Source organism: Pleurodeles waltl, chromosome 8, assembly GCF_031143425.1.
Source record: "Pleurodeles waltl isolate 20211129_DDA chromosome 8, aPleWal1.hap1.20221129, whole genome shotgun sequence".
Lineage (NCBI taxonomy): Eukaryota > Metazoa > Chordata > Amphibia > Caudata > Salamandridae > Pleurodeles > Pleurodeles waltl.
The window spans coordinates 700,429,384-700,449,495 of NC_090447.1; the positions used below are offsets into that span (position 1 = coordinate 700,429,384).

A 20,112-nucleotide genomic window follows, 5' to 3' on the forward strand; every position below is an offset into this window, starting at 1 on the left:
GAATATGTACAAATTAAATGTTAACAAAAGTTACTTTTCCCCTGCCTGGAGGTTAATTTGCATTTGCTCTCAAATTTCTCCCTGCCTTTCAAATGCCGCCAAGCAGCAAACAATAGGCTGACCTGAATGGACAGAGATGGCTCTACTGAACCTCACCAAATATGCTGGTGGGGGCTGTGAGCAACCTGGGTCTGCAAAGTTTACACCCAACACTTTGGGGCACATTTGAAATGCAGAGAACAAGATGCCAAGTCAATTTTTGTGTATTCACAGTCTGGTTGCCAGAGAACCTGCTTTGTCCCATCAGATGTATGTCTCTGGTTTTACATATAACAGTGGGGCACACTTAAAACAAAGGGAATTAAACTGCCAGAACAGTTTTTGTCTAGCCACTGTCTAGTTCCTGTAAAATCCTACTTTTTCCACTAGAATTCTGCCTCTTGGTTTAATTTGGTTAAGTGGCTGATCAAACTGTAATTTAGTGTCAGATATGGGGGAGGAGCCCTGGATTACCATAGCACACTCCCCACACACACACCTATCCTTTTGAGTCCAAGTTGAGTGTGGCTGAAGACTTTTGCCATCTTGAAAATGCCCACCATGGGTAGGATTGACCCTTGGAACCTTTACTTTATGGTTAGGGCTTGCCCAGGAGTCATTCCCATCCACTAGCTTGTGCCAAGCATAATTGTGGCATCTCCAGGCACCCACTTCAGAACACCCTAGATCTAAGGAAGATTAGAAGAGGACTGAACCTGCTACCTGTGACTTGAGAAGAACCTTAAAGGATTGGACCAGATTTCTCTTGGACCCCTGCCAAAGAATTAGACTCTAAGGATCATGAAGCTGACCTTTTTATTCAAGCTACAGGGATACAAAAAGCTACACAAAGCCTTTCCTGTAGCTGCATAGTTGATCAGTGGCAACTGGTCTTGGACTGGACCCTGCTAGTGCCCTCTGCCTGACATACTCTAAGCCTATAAGTGCCTTCCCTAGGCACCAGGGGAGGGCTTTAGAAATGTACTTCTCTGGTGGATTGAGACATAAAGAACTAAGTTGGAAGGTAAAATCTTTGGTCAGGAGAAACCTTGTTGGTGTACCTCATCCACGCTCCATCGCGTCAGCATCAAATTGTGCCTGGGACCCAGTCTACAGCCACCATTGACTATCATTGGCACTTTGTGCTTCTTGGCACTATTTCTGCTAAAAGCTTTAAAAGTTCATATCACCAGTTATCGTTGTTGGATTTTTGCTATTTTGGTGTCATTTTGTTTATTAAATGTTGCTCTATTTTTCTAATTTGGTTTGAATTTGTATTGTTCTGTATTCTGACTTATCACTGTTTTGGTACTACAACAATACTTTATACAATGCCCCAAGATAAGCCTGTCTGCTCTGTGCCATAGATATAAGGGTACTTTGAGCTCAGGTTAATTTAGTGACTTTGAGGGTTTACCCTGATAAGGGCTGTGATTACTCCTTAGAGTGGGTAGCCATCCATGACAATTAATAATCCAATTGTTACATTCCTCATAAATGTATGTTTATATATGTTAATTTTGGATACCATGTGTGATAAGTACATTGTGTGGAATAGTGTTTTATATGTCCAAACATGATGGACACTGGAACTAAATGGGTAGAAATGTAACCTATTGGTTCAAGCTGCCAAATAAGGAAACTGGGACCCAGATTTGAATTCCATTCTCAGAGCTAGGTTCAGCACTCTCCTGAAGAGTGGTATCACTGAGGACATTGAAATGTTTTTGGCATCTCCCCACCTCCCCTAGTGGGCGAAGGGACATTTGCTAACCTTAACCTCTTTACTCCTTTTAAATAGCTTTCCGGATAGCAGCTTCAGCGTATAGAGGACCAAGCGTTTTGCTCTCTGTATGCAATTTCCAAGAGGGCACTAGGCAGATGTGAGCTGTTCTCTGTGGCATCCTATTTGTAATTGTGAACAGGGTATCAGGGCACTTGTGAGCTGTCACAGCCCTATGTGATCCGCAGACTTTTGTAGGCATGACTAGGGCAGATCACAATATACACGCGTTCTATTCACAGTGAACTTGGAAATGCAAAGATGGCATCCAGACAACTATCAGCTGCACCTTTTTTGTTCTTAGAAGTGTTTTTTGCACACAACTCAAAGCCCCACTTTTGGGAAAGGCAGGGAGGTAAAGAAACCCTCCCCATGTCTTAAGGATTGCAGGTGGTTAATTAAGGAACTAAGAAACTCCCCCAACCCTAGGTAAAGTGAAGATGATCTACTACACTAGAGGCAGAGCCAGGGCCTGGGTGTAAGGCGTGCCGTTGGAATCTTTTGAGCAGAGGCTATAGTATATTGTTATAAAACCAAGGGAATTCACTGAAAAACTCTGGTACAAGAATGTACATTTTGCCTACTATGGCCACAAACTGATATATGTTCCCTGAAAAGGAGCATTTGAATGGTTATTACAGTTGAAATGTAAACTTATAAACACTGCAATTACCAAGGTATGGCAACCTATTCAATCTGAACAGCCCCCATGTTTTCTTCAAAACCACAGAGATGACATGACAGATGCCATCTCAAATGATATTCCTGATAACGTCACCCGTGACATCAACGTTATCAATGACATTATTATTTATGTAAAGGAGACCCCACTGTAGTCTCATATGTTTACTGACTGTGGAACTGCAGCATTGACTCTCTACGCAATAAGTGACAGGACTTCCGATAACTGACAAGGACTCTCCTTCAACAAGGTGTGAAATACTTTGAGGTGGGCAGACACAAACACTCAATGCTATACATGGCACAGCACGAAAGATTTAGCCAAGGCACTAGGAGACATGGGGTGTCATTACAACATTGGCGGTAAAAGCCGCTTACCGCCGTGCAGAAGACCGCCAATACACCGCTGCGGCCGCGGAATTCCGCCACAGCTATATGACACACATCTCGTAATCCGCCGAAATACAGACACCCACACAAGTCCGCCACACCAAAGGTCAGTGTTAAACTGGCGAAAACAAAACCTCCACCTCCACGCCAACAGAAACACTCCCATGCAATTACGACCCACGAATCCACACGGCGGTCTTTCAACCGCGGTTTTCCATTGGCGGTACACACCGCCGCGCTCAAAATACACACACATCTCCAAAACACCGCCACATTGGACAATTACAAATACACACACCTGATACACATACAAACACCCCTCCCACACACCCAACACTATATAAAACACACACCCACATCACCCACAAACACCTACGACCAAAAATTAGTCACGAAGGCCAGAGAGACAGCAGAGAATAGACAATCCCACCACACAGAGGCACACAACACCATCACCCACACAACATCCACGCACAAAACACCACACACCACTACACATCACCACACACATCAACACTGACACCGCCCCACACATCACACACACCACCCCATGTCACGCCAAAGACACCCCCACTTTTCCGAGGAGGAGCTCCGGGTCATGGTGGAGGAAATCCTACGGGTAGAGCCACAGCTATTTGGCTCACAGGTGCAGCACACATCCATAGCCAGGAAGATGGAGCTATGGCACAGAATAGTCGACAGGGTCAACGCTGTGGGACAGCATCCAAGAAATCGGGAGGACATCAGGAAGAGGTGGAACGACCTACGGGGGAAGGTGCGTTCAGCGGTCTCCAGGCACAACATCGCGGTTCAGCGGACCCCCACCTCCTCCCCCACAACTAACAACATGGGAGGAGCAAGTCTTGACCATCATGCATCCAGAGGGCCTCGGAGGAGTCGGTGGAGGAATGGACACTAGTAAGTCAATTCTTGACTATCTTATCCCCCACCCTACCTGCATGCTATCACACACCCCCACCCTCACACCCTCCCCTATCAGCCAAACTCCTCACTAATGTACTAAGAACACAAACCACACATCCCAACACCAAGCCCTGCATGACACAACTAAGCATGGACACCCTATCAGTAAAACATGCTCACTGCACATACCCATAACAACCCCTAACCATCATCACACAAGCCCCCACACAGGAATGCTTGCACTGGGGTACATGGTCACCCACCCATTGCACACCATGACACACACACATGCAATAATCATGCTCTTATGCCCCTGCAGGATCACGAAGGACCGTCACCACACCGGAGGGTCCAGACAACTCCACTCCACCCACAGAAGAGGCCCACAGTGACGACAGCAGCTCTGCCCTACTGGATCCTGAAGACCAGCCCGGACCATCGTGGGCCTCGGGACAGTCGGTTCCCCTTGTACAGGCACAGCCCAACACTGACCTTCCACCCTCTGGTAACACCAGCACAGCACCCACTCAGCGGGCCCAAACCTCCGTACCCAGGACAGGTCAATCAGCTGTGTGTCCACCACTACAGGGAACCCAGGTTAACCCACCACCCCAACAACAACAGGGACCTGGGGGCAGTAGTAGTGGGCACACGGTCCAGGGGACGGAGGCACAGGAACACAGGGGAACTGGGAGGGCTGCTGTGCGACAGGGGGCAGACAGGCCAAGGGAACCCACTCTCCAAGAGGCCCTCTCCTCCATCATGGGAGCATACCACCACTCCCAGGAGACGATGGTGACGGTCCTGGTCAAGTTTCAGGAGACCCAGCGCCTGCAGGAGGAACAGTATTTGGGGTTCAGGGAGGAGCTCAGGACCATCAGCTCCGCCTTGGGCACCATCGTAGGGGTGCTGAAGGACCTTGAGGGACACCGTGGCACTCCAAGGGGCCCCTGACACTAGCATGGACAATCAACTGCCCACCACCTCCGCCGGCGCTAGTGGACAGGACGCCCCGCCACAGGACCACCACACCAGCACCCCACCCCCTGCAGATGGACAACCACCACGCAAGCGGTCCCTGAGATCCAGGAACAGGACAGAGCAAGATGGCAAGACCCCCGCCAGGAAATGAGACCACCCTGATTATCCTCCCACTGTCCCACTTTGTTACCCTGTCCATACTTAAACTGCCCCAGCTCCACTTCCTATGCCCATATGGGCAGTGCACCTGTGAGACTAATAGACTGGACTCTGCCATGGACATTCCTCCACCATCACCCCTCACCATTTTACAACCCCCCTCCATTTTTGAGCACTTAAATAAACACCCTGGAACCACAAAACAATCTGGAGTCAGTCTATGATTTGGTAAAATGTATTATCAATGACAGTGTCAAAATGTGTTTCTAGTTGTAAAGGCAACATACCTATGTCACACATCACAAATCCTTGAAGGATGCATGCAGATGACACACGGCGGTAAGCACACCTGTGAAACCGTAATGGAAAGGAACAACTCAGTTACCAAATAATCCTATGAAATTACACACAGGATAGAGGAAGACGTGTGAGAGTGAATGTAATGGTAAAAATGAAAATGTTCTCACCTGTGTGTCACTGGAAATATTGCTGTATGACTTACTCCCTGTTGTTGTTGTCCTCTTCCTCAGCTACCTTCTCATCACTGTCCACAGGCTCCACAGCTGCCACAACACCGCCATCTGGACCATCCCCCTGCAGAAAAGGCACCTGGCGTCGCAATGCAAGATTGTGAAGCATCGAGCAGGCGATGATGATTTGGCACACCTTCTTCAGTGAGTAGAATAGGGAACCACCTGTCATATGGAGGCACCTGAACCTGGCCTTCAGGAGGCCGAAGGTGCGTTCGATCACCCTCCTAGTCCGCCCATGGGCCTCATTGTACCGTTCCTCTGCCCTGGTCCTGGAATTCCTCACTGGGGTCAATAGCCAGGACAGGTTGGGGTAACCAGAGTCTCCTAATAGCCACACACGGTGCCTCTGGAATTGACCCATCATATCAGGGATGCTGCTATTCCGCAGGATGTAGGTGTCATGCACTGAGCCAGGAAACATAGCATTTGCCTGAGAGATGTACTGGTCTGCCAAACATACCATCTGTAGATTCATGGAATGATAACTCTTCCGGTTCCTGTACACCTGTTCAATCCTGTGGGGGGGAACCAGAGCTACATGGGTCCCATCAATAGCACCTATGATGTTGGGGATATGTCCAAGGGCATAGAAGTCACCTTTCATTGTAGCCAAATCTTCCACCTCAGGGAAAATGATGTATCTCCTTACGTGTTTCAGCAGGGCAGACAACACTCTGGACAGCACGTTGGAAAACATAGGCTAGGACATCCCTGATGCCATGGCCACTGTTGTCTGAAAAGACCCACTTGCAAGGAAATGGAGCACTGACAGCACCTGCACGTCAGGGGGGATTCCAGTGGGATGGCGGATTGGTGACATCAGGTCTGGCTCCAACTGGGTACATAGTTCATGGATAGTGGCACGGTCAAACCTGTAGGTGACGATTGAATGTCGCTCCTCCATTGTCAACAGGTCCACCAGCGGTCGGTCCACCGGAGGATTCCGCCATCTTCTCAAATGTCCCAAATGACGGTGCCTAGGAAGGACAACAGCGACCACAGAGTCAACTATTTTCCAGGTATGTACCCACAGTTACACAGAACACGACACCAAACACAAAACCCTTTCTGTATGTGTGTTGAGTGTAGGCCTAGCTATGTGTGACGCAGAAGTAAATGAAGCCATGTGGGCCCCTGAAATGGCGGCTGCCTGACCTCTAAAATGGGACAATGGGAATGAGGGGTAACTGCGTTGTCGTTGCACACCGTCGCGGTAGGCGGTCATAGACCGCAGCGCAATGCTGCATTGGTTAACATTGGACCCTATGGGTCCCAGGAGCCGATGAACAAGTGCGCCGCCGGTGATGATACGCACCGCCGCGGACGTCACCAACGCGGACGTCACGCCATTTTCTATCTGTTCAATCACTAGATACCTGATCTTCGACAGGAGAGGACCTACACTGCAAGTGCTGATGTGACCCAGGTCTGGAAGCGATGATGGCTGCTGCGTCTGGGGAAAGGGCCCCTGCCTTCACTGCTCAGGAGTTGGAGAAACTCGTGGATGGGGTCCTCCCCCAGTACACGCTACTCTACGGTCCTCCAGACCAACAGGTTAGTACACAGGTAGCACGTTGTATGGGCTAGGCTTGGGTGGAGAGGGCTGGTTGTAAGAGGGAAGGGGGCAGAGTTCAGGGAACATTAATGCATGTGAATGAATGTGCCATATGGCTAGGGTAGGGAGGGGGGACACTCACATCGACGGTGCAGTTGGTAATGACTTCTCTTCTTCCCTTGTGCATGTCATGTAGGTCAGCGCCCACCAGAAGAAGGACATTTGGCGTGCCATCGCCATGGACGTCCGGACCCTGTGGGTCCACCAGAGACGGGGCACCCACTGTCGGAAAAGATGGGAGGACATTCGCCGCTGGAGCAAGAATACGGCGGAGGCTCATCTGGGGATGGCCTCCCAACGTGGGAGGGGTGCCCGTCGCACCATGACCCCCCTGATGTTCCGGATCCTGGCGGTGGCCTACCTGGAGTTGGATGGGCGCTTGAGGGCATCACAGCAGACACAAGGGGGTGAGTACAACCTCATTCTGGGTACTTCGCGCGCAGTGGAGGGGCTGGCTGAGGGAGGAGGGCTGTGGGTGTACCTAGGCCAGGCAGAAATACGTAGGCTAGTCCCCTCCGTAATGCAGGACATGTGGCACTCTACCCCACCGCAGTAGAGTGCCAATTACAGGTATACATGCCCCTGTGGCATCCATGTTTGCAGATGTCCACCATAGCCATGTAGGCCAGATCCCAGAAATTGCATCTGTAGAGGCCAGGAGCACGGCATAGTGCAGGGGGCTGCTGTGTCTGCATTGTCCGCCAACGGTAGCGGTATGCCATGCGCTCAACCTGTCTTTCTTCTGTCTTCCCCCCCCCTTTTTGTGCTCTCCCTGTTCTTTTGTGCATTAGCATCATCAGGCGGAGGTACAATGGCACCAGGGCACGAGGGAGCTGCATCCCACATGGCCATGGAGGGCCACACCACGGACTCAGAATGCACCAGTGGGACGGAGGGCGAGGGGAGCTTCACGTCGGCCACCGGATCACCAACCAGCGACACGGACTCGTCCGCCGATGGGAGCTCCCTTGTGGTGGCGGCACCATCTGTGTGCCCCACTTCTACAGGTACAGTCGCCACCTCCCCTACCAGCACTGCCCTCCCAGCAGCCCCTCAGCGTTTGCCCCGTGCCCGCTCACCCAGGAGGGTGGGCATCACCTTCAACCCAGGCACCTCAGGCCCTGCCCCAGTCACCCCTGCTGCCCTCAGTGAGGAGGCCATTGACCTCCTCAGGTCACTCACTGTTGGGCAGTCTACCATTGTGAATGCCATCCAGGGTGTAGAAAGGGAGTTGCAACACGGTAATGCATTCCTGGAGGGCATTCATTCTGGTCAGTCTGTCCTTCAGCGAACCCTGCAATCTCTGGCCTCAGCACTGATGGCAGCCATTGTCCCTGTGTCTAGCCTCCCCCCTCCAACTTCCTCCACCCAGACCCAATCCCCTGTACCCCAGCCCATCCCAAGCACACCATCAGACCAGCATGCACACACCTCAACACACAAAAGTAGCTCAGGCAAACATAGATACCACACATCCCACAGGCACTCACACAAGCATCACCCACATACAGACACAGCAACATCCACTGCCTCCACTGTGTCCCCCTCCTCATCGTCTCCCTCATCCCTCCCAGTGTCATCTACACTCTCACCTGCACGCACTACATCTACAGGCACCAGGACTCGCACCAGAACACCCAGCACCACACCCCGCTCACCTGCAATCACCACCTCCACTCCCATTTACACGTCCCCTGTGTCCTCTCCCAGTGTGTCTGTGACGCCCCCTCCCAAACTACACAAACGCGGGCACCCACACACCCAACATCCATCCACCTCACGACAGCCTCCAGTACCTGCACCTGCACCCAAAACACCTAAAGTGACACCTCCTACAACCACCTCCTCTTCCTCCACTGCCAGACACCCTCCAGCTACCCATCCCAGTGTTCATCAGAAACTGTCCCTCTGTAAAGTTGACCTTTTTGCCCCCACCCTCACCCTCCAATTCATCAGTCCCGTTGTAGCACCTCAGCCAAAAAGCCTCCAATACCAGTGGTGCCTGTTCAAGGTGTGTGGAGTGCACCGGCCACCAGGGGAGGCAGTGTGACCCGGAGCCAAGGCACTGGCAGTCCACCCCCTGTAAAGGCTCTGAAGTTGGAAAGTGGCCGACGGGACCGTGTGAAGACTCCTGGAGGCAAGACAACTCACAGGGGTCCCAGGGGAATTGCAGAGTCAGCTGTGACTCTTCCAAAGGTGGGGAAGGGCCAGAAGAAGTCTGCACAGCCTGGTGTGAGCATCACGGTAGAGAAGGGCGGCATCCTTCCCGGTGGCCGGGACGCCATTGCCAACACCGTCGTCACTGGTCATGAGACCACCGCCAGAGTCATTGCCCAGGAGGGCCCAAGTATCGTCACTGGTCATGAGACCACCACCAGAGTCATTGCCCAGGAGGGCCCAAGTATTGTCACTGGTCAGGAGACCACCGCCACCGCCGGAGTCATTGCCCAGGAGGGCCAAAGTATCGTCACTGGTCAGGAGACCACCGCCACCACCGGAGTCAGTGCCCAGGAGGGCCCAAGTATCGTCACTGGTCAGGAGACCACCGCCACCGCCGGAGTCATTGCCCAGGAGGGCCCAAGTATCGTCACTGGTCAGGAGACCACCACCACCGCCGGAGTCAGTGCCCTGGAGGGCCCAAGTATCGTCACTGGTCATGAGACCTCCGCCACCGCCGGAGTCATTGGCCAGGAGGGCCCAAGTATCATCACTGGTCAGGAGATCACCGCCACCGCCGGAGTCAGTGCCCAGGAGGGCCCAAGTATCGTCACTGGTCATGAGACCACCGCCAGAGTCATTGCCCAGGAGGGCCCAAGTATCGTCACTGGTCAGGAGACCACTGCCACCGCCGGAGTCAGTGCCCAGGAGGGCCCAAGTATCGTCACTGGTCAAGAGACCACTGCCAGAGTCATTGCCCAGGAGGGCCCCGGCAGCCACAGCCCCGCTGGGCAATGAGGGACTGTCATGCCACACACCAATGCCCAGTCCAGAGAACGTCATGCCACACACCAATGCCCAGTCCAGAGACCGCCATGGCAAAGCACCGCTGAACAGTCCAGAACCACCATGGCAAAGCACCACTGAACAGTCCAGAACCACCATGGCAAAGCACTGCTGAACAGTCCAGAACTGCCATGGCAAAGCACCGCTGAACAGTCCAGAGACCGCCATGGCAAAGCACCGCTGAACAGTCCAGAGACGCCATGGCAAAGCACCGCTGAACAGTCCAGAGACCGCCATGGCAAAGCACTGCTGAACAGTCCAGAGACCGCCATGGCAAAGCACCGCTGAACAGTCCAGAACCGCCATGGCAAAGCACCGCTGAACAGTCCAGAACCGCCATGGCAAAGCACCACTGAACAGTCCAGAGACCGCCATGGCAAAGCACCGCTGAACAGGGCATGCACCGCTGAACAGGGCAAGCACCGCTGAACAGGGCATGCACCGCTGAAGAAGGATAAGAACGCCACATCAAGCATCGTTATCCCATGTGCAGCTGGGACAGTGACGGGACAGGAACTGTCACGGGGAGACAAATCCAGTCTGGGCACCATTCCCCCTCCAGAACCAGTGGAGAGATCCATCCACTCTGTCTGTCCTTCACAGGATAAAGCAGTCTGGGCACTAGTCCCCCTCCAGAACCTGTGGAGGCTGTTATCTACTTGAGAGACTGTGGCTTTGCACTCCCCAGGATGGTCCAGTGGGCAACCCACCCACTGTATAGACTTGAGAGACTGTGGCTTTGCACTCCCCAGGATGGTACAACCCACCCGCTGTAGAGACTTGAGAGACTGTGGCTTTGCACTCCCCAGGATATATCAATGGGCATGGAGCCCCGTCGTGGATCTGGCTTTGCACTCATCCGGCTGAGGTCCCCCCCCTTCCCTTCCCCCTGAGGTGCCTGTTGTATTTCTCTCTGATGCCCCAGCAGTGTTCTCTCCGTTTGTGGACAGGTATCTTGTGTGGGCCTCGCCCATACATTTTTAGACTAGGGTTGCACGGACATTGATATGTGCATATCTGCACTACTTCTCGTAATGTACATACTTTTGAATGATTTTATAATATATCTGTATATATTTGAGACATGTATATTGATACATTACAATGTTTGAACTGATTTCGTTTTGTCTTTGCATTCTTCCAGGGGGGTTGTGGGTTGTTACTGTGATGTTTGTAAATGCATTGGTGTGTGTGTTGTAATATGCGAGGGTGGGGGTGGGGGTGTTGCGTGTGTCCCCCCCTGACTTTTGCCTCCCCCCACCCCTATGTCGTAGGTGCAGTACTCACCGTTGTCTTCGCCGGCGCCGGCGTTGGTGGTCATAGATGAGTAGGAAGAGAAGGGCCGGTAGGATTTGCATTTCCGGCTCCATGGTGTCCTCCTTCCTCATGGGATGTGTTCAGGTGAGCGTTTTCACATTGCAGAAACTGTTTCCGCCGTGTTTTTATCCACGGTGAATCCGCCCCAGAATAAGTGGCGAATTAGCGGATTGTGATACTATGGGCGGTACATTGTCTTCCGCCTGTCTGTTGGCGGTGACCACCGCGCTGCTTGTCTGTACCGCCGTGGCGGTCGGAGTGTTAAAGTGGCTGTCTTTGTTGGCGGTTTCCGCCACGGTCATAATTCCCTTTTTTGGTCCGCCGGCCTGTTTGCAGTATTACCGCCGCTTTAACACCGACCGCCATGGTTGTAATGACCCCCATGATGTTTAATATTGGCTTCATCACTTTGCCAAAATATGCTAGCTGTGAACTCAGTTAAAGTCTGCACAGGTTCAACAACACAGTGGCATTTCTTTGGTGAGAGAGCTCCCTGATTCTTACCATTGGACCTACTCACCTCAGTTGTTGTGTAATAGGCAAGATTGCAACTCTGGAGCCAGAAGGGATGATGTTTATTAACCCAGTTCCTTCCTTGTGACAAATGGTGTGCTCTTGGTCAATCACGTTTTGAACATATTTCTATGCTTCTTCGTTTTTTACAGTAATTGGAAGAATGTGAATCAAACTAAACACTTGCAGTAAATAAGTGCAAATAAAACAGACCTTTAACCTAAATGTGGTGTTGGTGCTCCTGATTCACCAAATTGATTGACGATGGTCAAATAATTTCCTTCCTATGCCTTCATCTCTCTAATTGCAATTATGTGCGAGAGGTGGGAGAACGACTGAAGGCTTGAGCCAGATGCCTAGGCCTGGCTCAGCTAGAAGTTCCTTTGAATCCCTAAAGTCCAAAATGAGCCAAGCCTTCATGTGGCTTCTGTCTCCCTCACATGCTCTAACTTCATGCACGAAGATTTAAAGACAAAGGATTAACGTTTGATGTAAAATGAGCGAAGAAAAGAGATACCAGTCTAGTGGCTGAATTAAACAATGTGAAACCAGAGACACTGGGATGAACCCTGGCTTCCCTGTTTAACCAAACGATGTGATCCCAGGCAAATGTTTTATTGCACTTTGCTTCCTTTTTCTTCATCATTACAAATGAGAGCACATTGGAATATGTGAGTTTAGAATGTGTGCTGTACAACCCCCCCCCACCCCCCAGCCTTTGTGTTTGATATGAGAGGCTATAACGCTGTTTCATCTATAACAACAAAATAGACCATATGGAGGACGCTCATGAAAGATTACTTTCATTAGTTTCAAGTGGCATTGTCCTCAGGGCAGGAGGAGGCATGAATGTTTCTATGCTCATGTTTGAAAACAATCACTTTTGAAGTGATTTTATCTAACCTACTAAGGTGAAAGCTTCTGCATGTCAAAGAAATACACAGAACTTTGACTTCATCATATTGTTGTATGTTTGTTGCACAATATCTTTAAACATTAGAGTGTTCCTAAACATAAGCGATGATGGCTGCCTTCTGTGCTTCTTTTCTTTTTCTTTAGTTAATGTGTAAATAAATGTTTGTCCCTTTACCAGCTTTCTGAATGTTAGTGCTCCATCAATGAAACAGGAGCCCACCGGTTGTGTTCACGGTGGGGCTGCATGAAACGGCCAGGAGGGCAGCAATCGGCAGGGGGTGAACAATGAGTATCCCTGAGATAGATTCCATGGCAATAGACCCTTTTCTACATGATTGGAGCCAGCCATTGTCCTTCACTAGCCCAGCAGCAGCAAATAGGAGAATGTTGAGTAGTAGTGTTTGGGACAAGGGGTCAAGCCCTTGCATTTTGGAAATCAACTTATAAGCGGTTGTCTACTTACGTTTTCATGAATTGTGTCCTTAAATAAACCCACAATTTGTTTAGATCACTTTCGTTTGCCATACTCCACTTAGAGAACGTACCCACTGAAAATGAGAGTGCTAAAGGCATTGCATAGATTAAATCACCAATAATGAAATAGCTGGGCACAACCCTACATATTAAATCATGATATAGTTTCATATAGTTTTATAATTATGTACTCTGATAAGTTCTGAAACATAGTTATAATATTACTCCCTGACTGTTCTCTTTGTTTGGTGATGGAAATACGTGTTTGTCTCTCTTTAGCGATTCGCTACTTGAAATAATTAAATTGGTAAATGCTAAAGTCCGAACCTTCTTGGAGTGGAGAATTGTGTTTGGATAGCAATTCGTGATTCTGCTTTTCAAGAGCATGCCAAAATGAAGCATCTGCTAAGGAAGACGTAGCGTATACCGACTTATGGATGCAGTAGTTTCTTGTAAAGATTCTTATCAATTTCATGAGTAGTACTTCTACATTGTTAAATTAAAAAGCATTTATTTAATTGCGAGTTGGCCGATAATTGGTGTGTTGTATAGTTTGCACCCGAAAATCCAACACTCCTGGATCAGAATTTATATCAGGGTTGATCATTACTACCCACTTGAGAGTTTTTTCTCTCAACTGGAATAACAAGCCGAATCTTGTGCTGCCGCACCACAATCTGCAGCTGCACCGAAAGCTGCAAGTTTAATTATTTACTGCCCATTTTTACCCCAGTAAATATCTACAGGATTCACCTGCCAAAATCCACAAGGGGCCGGGGTTTCCAATGTTTTTTGTAATATGAACTACATATATTCAGTAAACAAATTGCCCAAAGCTATTAACGGATATTAAAGGTGTTGTAACAGAGAACACACCAGGCAAGATCACATTAGTGGTCACCCTGAGCAGGATTACCAGAAGTGATGACGTTGGTGCTTCAACAGTAATGTCAAATAAATGCTTTATCAATTTGGAATGGCTCAACATGGGTAACACATAACTGCAATGGCCGTGGCACCACGTAATAACATTAGTAAAAAAAAAGAAAAAAGAAAACTGAATGCAGCGTGATTAATCATTCAGATATCAGCCTTAAATACATTTTGAAAACTCAATAATTTTTCTCCAAAGGCAAGCTTAGAAGTTCTGAAAACACACACACAATTTTCAAATTGTGTATGGATCTAATAATTAAACTAAGCAAACTTCTGGAGAGCTATCATTGGGTTACTAGTACTCGCTAGAGAAGCCGCATCCAGTGGATGCCATTTTTACCACAATATTAATAATTACCCACAGATTGAAGTTTAACTGTGAACTCGTAATGAGGGCTAATACCTTAGTTTTGTGGCTAAAAGTATGACTTTCATTGAAATCCACACACCGACAGTTTTCAGTCTGTTCTGTTTTGGTGTCTACATCTGTTTTTACCTGAAACTGGCCTTTTCACTGTTCCGTTAGGTTCCATTGAAGTGTTTCTGCTTACACCAAGAAGTTTTGTGATGTCTTGACCTGTTAATTTGGCACCTAAGGGGAAAACAGTGCTCTGGTTAATGCAACAGTATTCAAAACTGTTTAAATGATTTAACTGTGTGCATGATTCGAACTAAAGATGCTAATCCAGTTAAGCTTAATTCATTTCTAAATATGTGGTTGTAATGCTTGGTCTTTTTTAATAGACTAGGTGAAAATGGCTCATTAACGGTTTCACCAAATTAAAAATGACCTTGGTTGTGGCTTTATTGGGAATTGGGCGAGCAGTTGGCATTCAGCATGCACTTAGGAACATCTCACCTATGATGTTGGCTTGCTTCTTATCCCATGACTTTCCTTCCTCTTCTTCTGTTCATCCCTCCCCTGGAGCATAACATATTTACCGTCCTTTTGATTAGATAACTTGTATTCTTCCACTGCCCACATTAAGGGAACTTTCTTTTTTTCTTTCAGCACTTGTGTGAAGCATTCCCCATTTATATTTTCCCCACTCAACCTCTGTTGTTTCCTCCTGCCCCTACCCCCACCTTGTCAATTGGTTCACCCACCCTCGCTGTTTATTTTTCTATTTCCTCTTATTGGCTGTTAGTCAACTCCATTTTTAAAATGTGCGTTCATGTGCAAATATTTCAATTGTTTAATTTACCACTCATAGTGGTGCCCACGATCTTGGAAGAATAAAAAGAAAAAAATCATAAAATGAAATGGTGGACAGCTCATAGCATATGCACACACATATTTGATGACACAAATTGTCATCACGCTTAGCCTTCACAGTGCCAAGAAATGTGTATGTGTGGGTCCTAAGCATGCTCCTCATGGGAACAGTCCTGCTTGAACCGCCAGGCCAGATCCTCCAGGACCAGAAACAAGCATCCTGGAGCCAGATTCAGGGTATCACCCATCATCCGCCAGGCTAGTTTGAATCCAGAGGTACAGTGAGCTTGAGACCGACGTCTGGGCATACCCGGTGCACCAGGGCGACAAAGACTAAAAGAACAGATCGTGGATGGAATGCTGAAAAAAGTCAAACATTCACCTCAGTGAGAGATCTGGGCCTAAATCCATTGTTTTTTTTTACAACCATGCCACCCCATGGTTGGACCTAGCCATTTGCAAATCCGTCTTGATATCAATTGGTCCATGCTTGCTATGCCACTAGATTCAGGTCAGCCTGGCTGATGAGGGGTGATACCCCAAAACCGATCCCAGAATGCTTGGTTTTCTGGACTAGTGAGAGCCTGGCCTGGCAGTTCTGGCTGGACAGTTCCCCTGAGAAGCAGGGTCAAGACTGATTTGCATATGGCTGGGTCCAAGCTGGAATAGCGTGGAGAGAAAAAAAACCTTTGGATTTAGGACCAGATCTGTGACTGGGAGGGAATATTTTACTATGTTCAGCATTCCGTCCATCATCTGTTCTTCTTGCATCTGTCGCTTTACGTGGGAAGGGTATGCCCAGAAGTGGGTCCTGGGCTTACTATGCTACCACATTCAAGCTAGCCTGGCTTCTGATGAGGGGTGATAGCTCAAAACTGGTCACAAGATGCTTGTTTCTGGTCCAGGGAGGACCTTGCCTGGCAGTTTGGGCTGAGCTGTTCCCATGGAGAGCGGGTTGAAGACTGATTTGCATATGGCTGGGTCCAAGCTGAAATGGCATGACAAGCAGAAAAGTGATGGTTTTAGGTCCAAATTTGTGACTGGGGATGCATGTTTGACATTGTTCAGCATTCTCTCCATCATATTTTCTTTTTGTATTTGTTACCCTAAGTGGAAAGGGTACACCGAGAAGTGGGTCCCATGCTTAATATGCCACCGACGAGGGTTGAAAGCCTGAAACTGATCCAAGGAAGCTTGTTTTCTGGTCCAGGGAACACCTGACCTGGTAGTTCAGGAGTTTGGGCTGCTGGGGGTCCATATGTAGATCCCTGCCTGGGCACAGTGGTGGCTTAGTTTAGGCTTGCAGCCTGTGCCCTTTCACCCAGATAATATATTCTGTATTCATGTATTCATTTTTTATTCACTTTAGCTCAGCTTGCTTTAGTAGCAATGTTTTTATTTTCATAATCAGTCGCTATTCTGGAACAGCGTCACTGTCAGTGTTATGAATGACATACTTTGCATCATGGTATTTACCCCGGGTTAACAAGAACAGAATGAGAGGCACAAAGGATAATATTTTGTATTTGCTGTTAAAAAACTACATAAACAGTCCAATGCTTAGGTACATTCCCCGTCAGGCTTCTGTGCAAAAACATAAACATCTACCCTATATATACATATTATAGGACAAAGGGCATCAGAGGGGGTTCCAGACAGGATTTTCCATCCATGCTGCATGACGGTTTGCGACCAGCCTCAGCCTTTGTGTCTCTACGGAGCCTGATCTGATGACTGGAGGCCTGACTTTGAACAAAGGTAATAGGGGTGGGGTGTGCTTCTCATGGACACTGCACAGACAGATTCCGCTTACATCGCCATGCTCTCGCTAGGGGCTAGAGATTAGGTTATAGGTAGTAATCATATATCCATGTCATTGCAATATATTGGGGACGTTCATATTTACTTCTCTGATTTTCGCAATCCTGATTTTGTTATTCCTCATTATCCTAATCATTGCAAATCATGCATTTTATCGTAGATTGCAGTCTTTTCAATAAATGTATTGAAAACCATCCTGCATCTCTTTTCTAGCCTATGTGTGTGTAAGAAACTTGTATGTGGAGATAAAAGGGTGAGACTTGTTTACCACGATTTACCTGAAGGGTTTACAGAGTTCCATGCGCTAGGCTGCCACAAATCACCTTTACCATTTTGGTTTCAATGAGGTGCTGTTAGAGAGTCGGGAGGGTTGAGTCGACAGCTGCCAACTGGTGTGGAAATGACTCAGTAACCTATAAACATGGGTGCTGCTGCCCCAAATCCAGCAGTCTCATTGTGATACGAGAGTCCATACAACAGGGCTAGACTGTTACCCTCGGGAGCAGGGTCAAAACTGATTTGCACACGGCTGGAATGGTGTGGCGAGCAAAAAAACTATGGATGTAGCTCCAGATCTATGACTGGGGTTGAATGTTTGACATTGTTCAGCATTCCGTCCATCATCTGTTGTGTTTGAATTTGTCATCTAAAGTGGGAAGGTTATGCCCAGACGTGGATCCCGTGCTTGCTATGCCACTGGATTCAAGCTAGCCTGGATGATGATAGGTGATACCCTGAAACCGGTCCCAATAGGCTTGTTTTCCAGGCCAAGGAGGACCTAGCCTGGCAGTTCGGGCTGGACTGTTTCCCTATGGAGCAAGGTAAAGACTGATTTGTATATGGCTAGGCCCAAACTGGAATGGCTTGGTGAGCAACAAAAAAAAGATGGATTTTGGCCCAGACCTGTTACTGGTGGTGAATGTTTGACATTGTTCAGTATTCTGTCCGTCATCTGTTCTGCTTGCATTTGTCACCTTAAGTGGGAAGGTTATGCCCAGACATGGATCCCGCGCTCACTATGCCGCTGGATTTAAGCTACCCTAGATGATGAGGGGGTGATACCCCGAAACTCGCCTCAGGATGCTTGTTTTCCAGTCCATGGTGGACCTAGCCTGGCAGTTCGGTCCAGACTGTTCCCCTGGGGAGCAGGGTCAAGACTGATTTGCATATGGCTGAGTCCAAGCTGGAACGGCATGACAAGCAAAACAGCAATGGATTTAGGCCTAGATCTGTGACTAGGGGTGAATGTTTGAAATTGTTCAGCATTCCACATCAGTTCTTTTTGCATTTGTTGCACTAAGTGAGAAGGGGTTAGCCAGACTTGGGTCCCTTGCGCACTTTGCCATTGTATTCAAGCCAGCCTGGCTGAATTTAGGCCCAAATCTGTGAATGAGGGTCAATGTTTGACTTTGTTCAGCATTCAGTCCATCATCTGTTCTTTTTGCATTTGTTACCCTTAGTGGGTCCCGTGCTCCCTGAAACCGGTCCCAGTGTACTTGTTTTCCAGTCCAGGGAAGACCTGGCCTGAAAGATCAAGCTGTACTTGTTAGAAAACAGGGCTGATTGCAGAGGCCCCATAACTTTTTGCCCCCATTTTCCACTTTTTGCTGGTGTTTTCCTGACTTTAAAGGTGCCCTGGGTACTGCTAACCAGTCCCAGGGCCTGTGCTCTGTGTAAAATGGATATGCAAATTAGGCTAATTATAATTGGCTAAGTTAACCTACCTATAAGTCCCTAGTATATGGTAGGGCATGTAGGTTTAGGGACCACAGCATAGGTGGTGCACACCTAGGTGCATTGCTGAGGTGCCCAGTGTCATTTTAAAAGCAAGCCTGCCTTGCTGGCTGCTTTTAAATTAAAGTTATATGCAAATTCGACTTTGCAATTAAAGGTACTTCCAAAGTCTTAAACTACCTTATTTTTACATATAAGTCACCCCTAAGGTGTGCCCTATGTGCCCCTAGGGCTGGGTGCCATGTAACTATAAGCAGGGACTTTATAAAAATAGATTTATAAGCCCTGGTGAGGTAAAAACAGCCACATTTGTTTTTCCCTCATTGAAGTAAATGGGCTTCATAGGCTAGAATGGGCAGACTTTATTTTAAATTTTAAAGTCTCCTTAAATGTTACATACCAAGAATTTGGTATCAATTTGATTGTTGTAATAAATCCCACAACTTCCAGTTGTTGGATTTAATATAACTTGTCCAGGTAAAAAGTTTAGACTTTACCTAAAAAGTTGCCAATTTCAACTCTGCATTGTTTTTGCTGCTGTGCTCTGATTGGCCAGCCTGCAGCAGCTTCTGCCAGGCTGCCTTGATTAGGTGTGAAGTGGCCTGACTTCACACAAAGGAATGTGCTTGGGGGAGAGAATCTCCCCTCAGCAGATGGTGAGGCAGGAAGGGGGAGGGCTGCCAAACTGGTCTTCAAAGGCAGAGAAGGACATTTGCAGCACCCAGCAACACCCCCACATCCTGCAACCCCAGACAATTAGGTGCCCCCTTGATTAGATTAGGAGAGGGCAGGAGAGGGGTGTGTTTATGATTTTTAGCCACACCAGTGGGTGGGCTCAGCCAGATGTAACCTCCAAAAATCAGATTAATCCATGTTGCATTTTTAGAGACTGTTGCCTTCTGGGATGGATTTTTGCCACACTTCCCAGGAAGTGGTCATCACAGGGGGACGACCCTGTCCCTGATTGGAGAAGCAGGGCCCCCCTGCTTTTCACCCAGGAGCCAGGATAAAACTGGCAGACCTGCCCCCACACCTCAGATCCCTACCAGATTTCAACAAGAAAAGAACTAAAGGAGAA

The 20,112-nt window shown here is 48.5% G+C and overlaps 1 protein-coding gene across 16 annotated transcripts in view; it reads right to left on the reverse strand.

Moving 5' to 3' along the window:
• The window catches only part of ABI3BP (ABI family member 3 binding protein), a 2,083,720-nt gene that overhangs the window by 273,075 nt on the left and 1,790,533 nt on the right, over positions 1-20,112 (reverse strand). For 15 of the 16 annotated variants that reach the window (XM_069204837.1, XM_069204832.1, XM_069204833.1 and 12 more), the window contains one exon: positions 14,760-14,855. The exons of the other annotated variant lie outside the window; for it this stretch is intronic. In XM_069204837.1, the coding sequence (XP_069060938.1) occupies positions 14,760-14,855 (96 nt within the window). The remainder of the gene's footprint in view (positions 1-14,759; positions 14,856-20,112) is intronic. 16 annotated transcript variants of the gene reach the window in all.